The sequence below is a fragment of the Ixodes scapularis genome, unplaced genomic scaffold (assembly GCF_016920785.2).
Source record: "Ixodes scapularis isolate PalLabHiFi unplaced genomic scaffold, ASM1692078v2 ptg000597l_1___fragment_1__unscaffolded, whole genome shotgun sequence".
NCBI classification, from domain to species: domain Eukaryota; kingdom Metazoa; phylum Arthropoda; class Arachnida; order Ixodida; family Ixodidae; genus Ixodes; species Ixodes scapularis.
In genome coordinates, this window is record NW_024610006.1 from 1,179,985 (window position 1) to 1,190,662 (window position 10,678).

General features: G+C 46.5%; 1 protein-coding gene across 1 annotated transcript; it reads left to right on the forward strand.

Annotated features, from left to right (window-relative positions):
* Positions 1–1,090: 1,090 nt before the first annotated feature.
* LOC121834182 lies at positions 1,091–9,150 on the forward strand. Its single transcript, XM_042287924.1, has 4 exons — positions 1,091–1,224; positions 1,675–2,553; positions 3,145–4,579; positions 8,980–9,150. Exons 1-4 carry the CDS (start codon positions 1,091–1,093, stop codon positions 9,148–9,150), a joined length of 2,619 nt encoding a protein of 872 aa, XP_042143858.1.
* Positions 9,151–10,678: the final 1,528 nt, after the last annotated feature.

Here is a 10,678-nt window from a genome sequence, read left to right on the forward strand (position 1 = left end):
AATAAGTGTAATATATAGGTGTCATGTCACACTTAGAAAAAAGTTGTTGCAACCGGGCGATGAGGAAGAAGAGAAGCGGCGGGAGCTCATGCATTTTGTAATTTTTATCAGTCTGAAAAACGAACAGTAAAGGAAAAGGTCGCACCGACCGATTTGTCTAGCGTAATTGCCTTCGTATTCCTTGGTTCCTCAACATATGGTGCCGAAACCCGGGAGTGTCCCGCTTCACAAGGGCCCAAGCTACACGCCGCAGGGAATTTCAATCCTGCAGCTGCAACGGAATTCAGCAGTTCCTTGGCGGGAGCAGACCACTGGGAAAAGAACAGCGACGGAACCTTGGCAGGCGACCGTACGGCCTCGTAAATACGAATAGTCAATGGAGAGGCTGAAGGCTAGGCGGTCGGCTCGGCGGGCACAGAACACTAGGATAATGAACGACGCCAATCGGATTCTCCAGGATCCCAGCCCCGACCTAGCAAGAGTGCGTTCGATCAAGGACAGACTAGAGCCGCTAATTCCAATCCAAGAGCTGGAAAGTGAGTGCACCGCCACTGCAGAATACCAAGACGAAGCCGTCATGGTGATCAGCGAGTTCGAGACCAAGATTGAGTCCCTACAATCGCAGAGAATAATAGCTTCGGCGGCGAGCACCGGAAACCAAACCGGCATTCAAGACAACGCAGCGAGACGTCGACCAAAGCTTCCGAAGCTGGAGCTATCTACCTTCGATGGAGAGCAAAGCAACTGGCTCACATTCTGGGAGCAGTTTGGTGGAGCCATCCATACCAATGCAACTTTAACAACCACAGATAAGTTCCACTACCTTCGTCGGCGTCTAACGGGAGATGCTGCTGCGGCGATTGCCGGGCTACCAACAACAGAAATATGCTATGCCGAAGCGATCACCATCTTGCAACAGAGGTTTGGAGAGAAGAGGAGAATAGAGCGGCAGCATCTGAATGCCCTCAGAAATCTACCGCACGATGCTTCAGCTAATGACGTGAGAGGGTTGAGAAACCTGTATGACACCACACAACTCAACGTTCGGTGTCTAAACTCTTTGAATGTTCCCACGTCAAGTTTTTCAGCCATGCTCTGTGACATTCTTGTCAGGGCGTTGCCTTACGAGGTTACAGTGGAGTATCACCGGCAAGTCAACAACACCGCTTTCACCAACGCAGCGGCTCAAGACCAAGGAGACGGATCGGCGGCTGGAACTTCAAGGTCAGCGGATACTACGTCGGAGTCAGTGACCGAATTGAATGGAATGCTTCGCTTCCTGCGTGTGGAAGTAGAAAGCCGAGAAAGAAGTAGCCTTGAGGATGCTCGAGGTAAACACGAGACAAAGGTAAAGTCGTTTGCATCAGCATCAGCTTTTCATAACGCAACAAATGCTACACATTCTCAGTGTTTTTTCTGCCATTCAAAGAAGCACACCACGCCATCTTTTGATTGCAGCAAACAGAGAGAGGAAAAATTAAGTATGTTATCAAAAGACTGCAGATGTTTCCGATGCACATTGAAAGGTCACCGAGCACGAGATTGCAGAAAAAACCTCAGTTGCGCAGTTTGCAGAGCCAGACATGCAACCACAATGTGCGATCCTGAGTTTGTTAGGCGGATGAAGGAACGTTCGCCCCAAGGTAACGATACGATTTGCGTGTCTGCATCCAGCTCGGGCGCGCGCTCAGAAAAGAAGTTTAGTGACGGCATATATCTCCAGACGTTCAAGGCATTTTTAGTGACCAACGCTGGCAGCTGCTATGTCAAGGGAATAATCGACGGTGGCAGTCAGCGCACATTTATAAAAGAAGAGGTAGCGCAACGCCTAGGGCTGAAAGTCCCGCGGAGAACAAAGATAGCACTCAACACTTTCGCCAGTAATGCTTCGAAGGTTATAGAGCGCAGTCCCGTTGTGGAGGTAAAGCTCAAAAGTCAATTTGACAATACAGAAATAACCTTTGAAGCAATTTCCATCCCGGTCATTTGCCAGGACGTATCTACGCCAACAACGGACATCCCGTTTGTGCGATTTCTGCGAGAAAGCAGTAAGAATTTGGCAGACGACGTGATTTTCCCAGGTGTAAAAACAGTTCCTGAAAAAAGTCTGTTGATTGGATCCGACCAGTTGTGGAAGTTCTGCACAGGAGACGTGATCAGGTGCGCAGATGTGGACGGATTGGTAGCGATCAACACAAAGATGGGCTGGACGCTGCAAGGTCCTTCAAGACAGGTGGGAAGGCTCCAATGGGATTCAAGTCTGATGATATGTGTCCTACAAGCGAAGACAAAGGAAACCCAAGTGGAAGAGGCGCTACAGCCCTTCTGGGAGTTAGACAGAATGGGAGTTGCCGACAGTGAGCTCGGAGACACTGATGCAGACACCATTACACACTTTGAGCAAAACATCATTAAGAAAAACGGACTATACGAAGTGGCTCTGCCGTGGAAAGAAGACACTTTTGATATGCTGGCAAGCAACTGGGAAGTTGCCATTTTACGTCTAGGGAGCTTGTTGAGAAGAATCTCACGAAAGAAGGGATTACTCAAGCGGTATGATCATGCAATGAGACAGTATTTGCGTGATGGGCATGCAGAAGTGATAAAGAGCAGAAAGGAAAGCGACAGCGCGCAGGTCATGTATTACATGCCGCATAAAGAAGTAATACGTGAAGATGCAACAACAACAAAGTTAAGGATCGTCTTCGACGCATCTTCTCATGCCAAAGGGTGCAGGTCGTTGAATGAGTGCCTAGTAACAGGACCCAACTTGAACCCCGAGCTTCTGCAGGTCCTGCTTCGGTTTAGATGGTACTCAGTTGCAATGACCACCGACATTAAGAAAGCGTTTTTACAAATTGCCATCCGTGAAGATGATCGTGATGCTTGTAGATTTTTTTGGTTTGCTGAGGAGCCAAGTTTCCCTTTCAACAAGGAAGAAATTCAAGAGTGGAGGATGACTCGGGTTCCTTTCGGATCCACGTCTAGTCCATTCATGCTCACAGCTACAATACAACATCACTTGAAGTTGGTCTGCGAAGACCCACAATTAGCAGAGAAACTCAGGACATCTTTCTACGTTGATGATCTACTGCTCGGAGCCGACGATATTGAGGATGCCGTGAGGCTCTACCACACTTCCAGGAACGTCATGAGACAGGCAGGAATGACACTCCGGAAATGGACTGCGAACAATGAGCAACTGCAGGAGCAGTTCAACAAGGAGGAGCCAACATTTATGACCGAAGAAAAAAGCCTCTCACCTTCACCAACCTCCAAGGTACTTGGAATGATGTGGGATCACGAAGGGGACTGCTTTATTTACAAAGTTGAAGCTTTGCTTGAATTCCTCTCAGCAAATGTGGACACTAAACGGTTCATCCTCAAGGCAGCCTCAAGAGTATTCGATCCTCTTGGATTGATCGCGCCCTTCGTCCTAACAGCTAAGCTGCTATTTCAGAAGCTGTGGACATTGGGAATCAGCTGGGATGAAGAACTCCCCGCTGATTTGATCACTGAATGGCACGCTCGGACGGCGGACCTTGTTCAACTGCACTCGTTAAGTATACCAAGACATGTCAAGCGAGGCATCCAGGCAGGAGCCAACAAAGTACAGCTACACGTCTTCGTAGATGCAAGCACGAAAGCCTACGGATCTTGTGCGTACTTTAGAACAGCCGATGACCAAGGAGAAACAGCTACCATGTTAGTTGTTGCGAAGACAAGAGTGGCACCGATAAAACCTTTATCACTGCCTAGGTTGAAGCTGATGGGGCCGAATATTGGAGCCAGACTCCTACGATACATAAAACAGTCGTATTATGACGTGGAACTTGATTACATTATGTGGACTGACTCAACGGTTGCCCTCAGTTGGGTGAGAGGAGTCCCTGAAAAATGGAAGCCATTTGTAAAAAACAGGGTGGCAGAGATACGCGTCATGACATCCCCGGACCACTGGAGGCACTGCCCCGGTCAAGAGAATCGGGCGGATCTCTTGACCAGAGGACTAGGCGTTCAGGAGCTTCGTGCTAACTCTCTTTGGTGGAAAGGGCCGAGTTGGCTGAGTCAAGAACCTTCAGAATGTCCTGAATCTTCAGTGTTCTTGGAAGACACGCCTCAACTCGAAGTAAAAGAAGAGACACATGTGCTGTTGGAGAAAGGCCAAGAAGTTCCATCATTGTTCGACACCGGAAGTTACGAGAATTACCAGAAGGTTCTGAGGATCACTGCCTGGGTCATCAGGTTCGCTAACAACGCACAGAAGAGAAATGACAAAATACGAGGTGGATTAATTGCGGCAGAGTTGGACAAAGCAGAGCAGTATTGGATCAGGCAGATACAAAACGAAAGGTTTCAGACGGATATTATGCTCCGCGAGAAAAATACGACAGAGGTTAATGTAAGACTCGCAGAGTATCATCCTCTCTTTGGCGAAAACAAAATCCTGCGGGTCGGAGGACGACTGCAGAGGTTGACGGAAAGTCTCGATGTGAAACATCCAGTCCTGTTACCGAACGACCATGACTTTGTCAAGCTAATTGTGATGCACGCTCATTGTAAGGTTATGCACGGGGAAGTAACAAGCACAATGTGTTACCTACGAGAGAGGTACTGGATAATACGTGCTAGGCAGCTGACCAAGAAGGTAATAAAAAGTTGCCTCGTATGTTCACGGTTGAATGCGACGCCAACTGCTGTTGAGCAAGCTCCGCTACCGACAGATCGAATCAAGAAGGCAAAGCCATTCGAGGTAACCGGAGTCGACTTCGCAGGGCCGCTGTACGCAAAAAGAAACGACGGTAGCTGCAGCAAAGCGTACATCGTACTTTTCACATGCGCCTCCAGGCGAGCAGTTCACCTCGAGCTCTCAACGGGCCTCACTGCTGAAGCTTTCTTGCTTGCATTCCGGCGTTTTATAGCAAGAAGAGGCATACCACTTGACATATATTCTGATAATGCACTAGCCTTCAAGAAAGCATCAAAAGACATCCAGAAGGCATTGGGTGCACTGGAGCAAGAAGTTTTCAAATCATACATTGCAGAACACAGAATCAACTGGAAGTTCATTGTGGAGGACGCTCCATGGTGGGGCGGGTGGTGGGAGAGGCTCGTTCGATCTGTCAAGGCAGCACTTAAGAAAGTGTTGGGCAGAAGCAGCCTATGCTTCGAAGCACTGACGACTGTCCTTGCTGAGGTGGAAGCAATGGTAAACTTAAGACCACTGACATATCTCTACTCGGGAGTAGGAGACCCCTCAGTCATCACGCCAGCACATTTCTTAATAGGGCAAAGTTTGACAGTTCTACCAGAAACAAGCTTGTCTAACGACCGCCCAGGATGCGTGACACAGAAGGAAACAGCTCGCCAGTTCCAGTATCGAAAAATAATCATGGAACATTTTTGGAAACGCTGGCGGTCTGAGTACCTGTTGGAGTTGCGGTCAGCTCATCAATATCTCGTCACCAATACTTGCTCCCTGAAAGTGGACGACGTAGTCATAGTGGAAAATAACCGAGCATCCAAGCTGTTCTGGGAACTGGGGAGAATCGTAGAGACGTACCCCGGAACTGACGGAATTGTTCGTGCCTGTCTCGTGAAACAGCAAAACGGTACGCTCATAAAGAGACCCGCGCAGAAACTTTATTTGCTGGAAATTCGTCCAAGTCAACTTCAGGCTCGGGGAGGATGTTGCAACCGGGCGATGAGGAAGAAGAGAAGCGGCGGGAGCTCATGCATTTTGTAATTTTTATCAGTCTGAAAAACGAACAGTAAAAGAAAAGGTCGCACCGACCGATTTGTCTAGCGTAATTGCCTTCGTATTCCTTGGTTCCTCAACAAAAGTATTGATTCTGGCTGATTGTAGCAAAAACGTTTTCCTTCCCCAGCCTACGTCTGCAGCCATTGCAAGGTGGATGACGCGAAGTAAAAAAAAAAACAACAACATGCTGTCAAAGGACTCGAAAGAATAGACTTGTAGTATTGGAACTAATAAACTTGAGTGAAATCCAATGGCACGATTTCAATCATCAGGAATAGTTATAAGTACACAAATGACGTATCACAACCATCTCAAATTTTTTTTTAATTATACAATGTGATCAAAAGTGCCTGGTAGTCAGTTTTTTGTAGGGACTACAAATGCAATGGAAAGGCAGCAGAAGAGGGTTAATGAATGGCATAATGTCAAAGGCAAACGTGCAATATGAATAGCCTCGAGTAACCAAGAAACGTGGTACAATATTCACTAAAGTAAATTGAAAAGCTAATGAAAAATAGTTGCCATCTCATATCTTCCGTGTCACTTTTCCATTGAGCCAAGAAAACATCTGATGGTACAGTGCTCAACGAAACGAAATGGGCCAGCGGAACGCGTGGCCTCCACAACTTGCTGCGCCATCTACCGATAAAAGACGGGCTGCCTGGTGACGCGAGTCGGAGGTGTGCAAAGCTGATACGAGCGCTCATCGGCTGTTCCCACGCTGTGCACAACTCTCGATGGGTAATCTCTGCAGAGTGATAGCCTTTTTTTATTATTTAATCGCCGCGTGGTTTTATCGCGATCTGTTTGACGCCCTGTGCATACTTTTATCTTGTCTCAAATATGAAAGAAAAGGAACAAAAGGGCAATATTTTTTTCTTTTGATAAAAAGCACAGTGCCATTTCACTTCACATTTATTTTTCTATAAATTGTCGGTTCACTGCCATCAGTATCCATTCGTGAAGATGCCGTCGCGAGTGCCAATTCACGAACGCTGGCGAATTGTGGCCCTATGCCGCGCGGGAATGCCCCAACGAGAAGTCGCCCGGATGACAGGAAGGACCCGAACCGCAGTGGCCCGAATTTTCACGGCGTTTCGAGACGACAACGGCCGCATCCATGACGCTCCTCACGACGTCCGCCCAAGGTCCACTACCGATGAGGAAGATCGATGGATCGTCGCGGCTGCAGTCGACCAGCCTTTTATTACGGCCCGTGACATTCGAGGCGAACTTGGTCTGAATGTCAGTGACCAACTTGTGCGACGCCGTCTTGCAGAAGCGGGTATTAGGAGCTATGCTGCGTGCAAGAAGCCAATTTTAACTCCTCGACAAAAAGATATCCGCCTGCGGTTTGCCATGGAAAAGACATCATGGACGATTCAAGACTGGAAAACCGTTGTTTTCAGCGACGAGTCCTCTTTCTCAACTGACTGGCACCAAGGAAAACAAGTTTGGAGACCGCGAGGTGCACGGTATGTTACTTTTGAGCAACACGACAATTTTTAACAAGCCGGATCTTATAATTTGTGATTTTGATGTTTCAGGTATGATGCCCCTTACTTGCAGCGTGTGGGCAGGAGTGGGCGACAAACCGTTAACGTCTGGGGGGCATTGTCAGCGGAAGGACTTGGTCCACTTGTAAGAATCCAGAGGCTTAACTCCGAAACGTATTGCGACGTCATTGAGCACGAGCTCATTCCTTACGTTCTTGAGGGACCTTTCCCTGACGGATGCTTTTTTTTTTCAACATGACCTTTGTCCTGTTCATCAGTCAAATCGTGTGCGTGACCTTCTAGAGGAACGCGGAGTGGCGGTTATGCCATGGCCCCCAAAAGGGGCTGACATGAACCCCATCGAGAACATCTGGGGAAACATGAAGATCCAGCTATCGCGGCAAGGACTTCACTCCGTCACGACTGACCAGCTATGGGATGCTGTGAAGGAAGAATGGGACAGGCTGCGGCAATGTCCAGAGTTGGTGGTGAATCTTTATGAATCCCTTCCGCGTCGCATGAATGCTATTTGTGAAGCCAATGGAGAGTTCTGCAAATATTAGAGTAAGGTGCTGATAATAAAACAAGCACGTTACTTATATTATTTTTTTTCTGGTAGGCGCAGCATTGTGTAACATGTCAAATAAACTATGTTGACACAGCACACGCTTTTTAATGACTGTCAGACGCTCGCTAAAATTGAATAAAACCACGAAAAAATAAAACTCTGCATTAATATATTATAGCTGCAAAAGGCCGGACGCGCTGGCTCATCAATCTTTTATGGAATAAAAAATGAAGCTTTATCTTTTCTTTTTTATATATTTGAAGCAAGATAAACTCATGCACATCATCACGACAGTGTCTCTGAGGAAAAATAAACGTGGTCACTCCGCAAAATCATGGCCTGCGCAGATTATCGGGGGTTGCGCGCCTGTGTTGGAACAGCCGCTGAGCACTCGTATCAGTTTTGCGCATGCGCGACTCGCATCACCAGGCAGCCCGTTTTTTATCGGTAGATGGCGCAGCAAGTTCTGGAGGCCACGCATTCCGCTGGCCCATTTCGTTTCGTTGAGCACTGTACTTTTCTTTTGAAATGCTGTAAAAAAAGTCAACAGGGAATATTGAATGTCAACAGCTTTTCAACAAAAAGCATCACAGAATGTCTGTTGAGTTTCAATTAATAAGTGGGCCAATATTCAATAAAAAGCCAACCGACTTTTTACGCTTTTCTTTTGAAAAGCTGTTGACATTTAATATTCAACCGTGACTTTTCAAGAGATTTTCAATAGAAAAGCATCACAGAAAGTCTGCTGACTTTCAATAAAAAAGTGGGTCAATTTTCAATAGGATGTCAACAGACTTTCTCTGATGCTTTTCTGTAGAGAAGCTGTTGACATTTAATAGCAAGAGACAAGCTGTTGACATTCTATATCCTCTATTGACTTTTTCGGAAACTTTTCTATAGAAAGGTATAACAATTTTTGTAAAGGGGAGAGAGTAAACATTGCGTGCCCAGTATGAGAGTCACGTCAACATAATTCTTGTTGACACCAGAGTTGTTTTTAGTGTTTCAGCTCTTCAAGGCTGAACTTCACAGCTCGAAGAAAGACATTGGAAGCCAAGCTGATACCCTACAGCTTGAGAAAGAACAAGTGCTCGGGATTGTACGGGTTAAAAACAAACCGGCCCTTGTATCACTAACCTGTGTGCCATTTTAAGTTATTCTACAACATTTGCGACCTGTATGTGGAGTCTCGCATGTCGAACAAGAGGAAGGACTTCAGCATCAGTAACGCGGACGCAGTATTGCTAACGATGATGAAGCTCTATCACAATCTGAAATTTTCCCTTTTTGGTGTACTGTCTGGTGTCCAGGATGACAGCTTTTAAGATATTCAGAGCGTCAGTACCAGTCCTGGTAGCAGTGCTCAGGCACGCCGTTTTCTTGCCCGAAAAATAGGCTTTGCTCCAGTCCCTGACCAACTACTTTAAAAGGGCAACTCCCCCAAAACATAGATTCTATAAAAGGGGCCGATATCGCTTTAGGAGATCAAAATAAGGTCATACCCAAAATATCACGTGGAACCAACGTCGCATTCCCGATTAAAACCAATATTAAAAATGTTGTACCAGCCGAGTTAGCAGCCCGACAGCGGGTGAGCAACGCTGGCAGCAGGTCAGCTAGTGAAGCATCGCAGGGCAATGATGTAGGTTTCGTCCTACGCTCTCGTACGAACGACGCAGACGCTTAGTTTCCTGTGGCACTCTGCGGTTCTGCTTACGGCGAGAGGTGCTTACAGCGAGTCGAGAACTGAGCTAGTTGGTCGTTGTGAAAAAGAAAAAACACAGCGCCGGAGACACCTTGCCTCTCAACCAAAAATAGAAAAATGAAAGCATGGATTAAAACAGCCTGAACTTAAGAAAAAACATAGAAAGAAAACAGGAGATGAGATGAGACGGCTGACTATGAACGAGCTCTAGTGAAAACTTCTTCCTCAAGTTGTTTTTATCCAAGTATGTACCAACCGCGTGATGATGATTGGGGTTCAATGGCGCAAGAGCGACTGTGGCCATATTGCGCCAAGAAAGTTAACTTAAAAAGCCTAGCATGCAGTTACATCTAAACTTACTTGTCTACCTATATCAGGTGCAAAAAGCAAATTGCATGTAGGAAACTTAAAACGCGAGCAAATGGTACCAAAGGTCTATCACCAAGCAAAAAATAAGGATGAAATGGAAGGTGGTTTCTGAAAAGTTAAGGAAACTATCTTCGGCGTTGATGATCAAGAAATCTACAATTCCAAAGGATGTGAAGGGCAGTTAACACTTTCTCACACTTTTCACAGAGCTTGACATCTTCACCGTAGAGCAAGTGCAGGTGTGTCAATCGAGAATGACCAATTCTCAAGCGGCACAAAAGGACTTCCGAACGGCGGTCCTTATGGGAGGAACTCTCCCTTACTTCTAAGTTGGGCTTAATAATGTGGAGTTAGTTATCGATCTGTGTGTCCCAATCCAGCTGCCATAACTTAATAATTGACTTGTTTAAAGGGTAACTCCGGTCCATACTTTCCATTTTGGGATTATGACTGTTTTTAGTCCAGTCAGCGTCCCTTAATTACAAGGTGTAATTTTTTTCATGTTACTGTAAGTAGTTTTAAAGATATTGAAACCTCAAAGTTTTGTTTGAGGCGAGGCCAACGAAACCGAAACTAGCCGCTCGAGGCTCCGGCAACACTGGAAGTCAGCCACTATGTGAATGTGACGTCAGGATCGTTCTCGTTCAACGAGTACGCAGGCCGAGCGGCACCTACCCCTGTTGCGCTAGCCGTCTAAAGATAGGAGGTAAGCTGATTTTGTTTTAATCCTGTATAGTGTAGTTATCCAGCATATGTAGCAAGAGTTAGTGCGTACACCC

Coding starts and splice junctions, on each gene's coding strand:
- LOC121834182 (XM_042287924.1), top strand. CDS start 1,091: ATGCTCTGTGACATTCTTGTCAGGGCGTTGCCTTACGAGGTTACAGTG. Junction 1,225..1,674: donor TCGGCGGCTGGAACTTCAAG/GTCAGCGGATAC, acceptor GTCTGCATCCAG/CTCGGGCGCGCGCTCAGAAA. Junction 4,580..8,979: donor GTAAGGTTATGCACGGGGAA/GTAACAAGCACA, acceptor TGCCATTTTAAG/TTATTCTACAACATTTGCGA.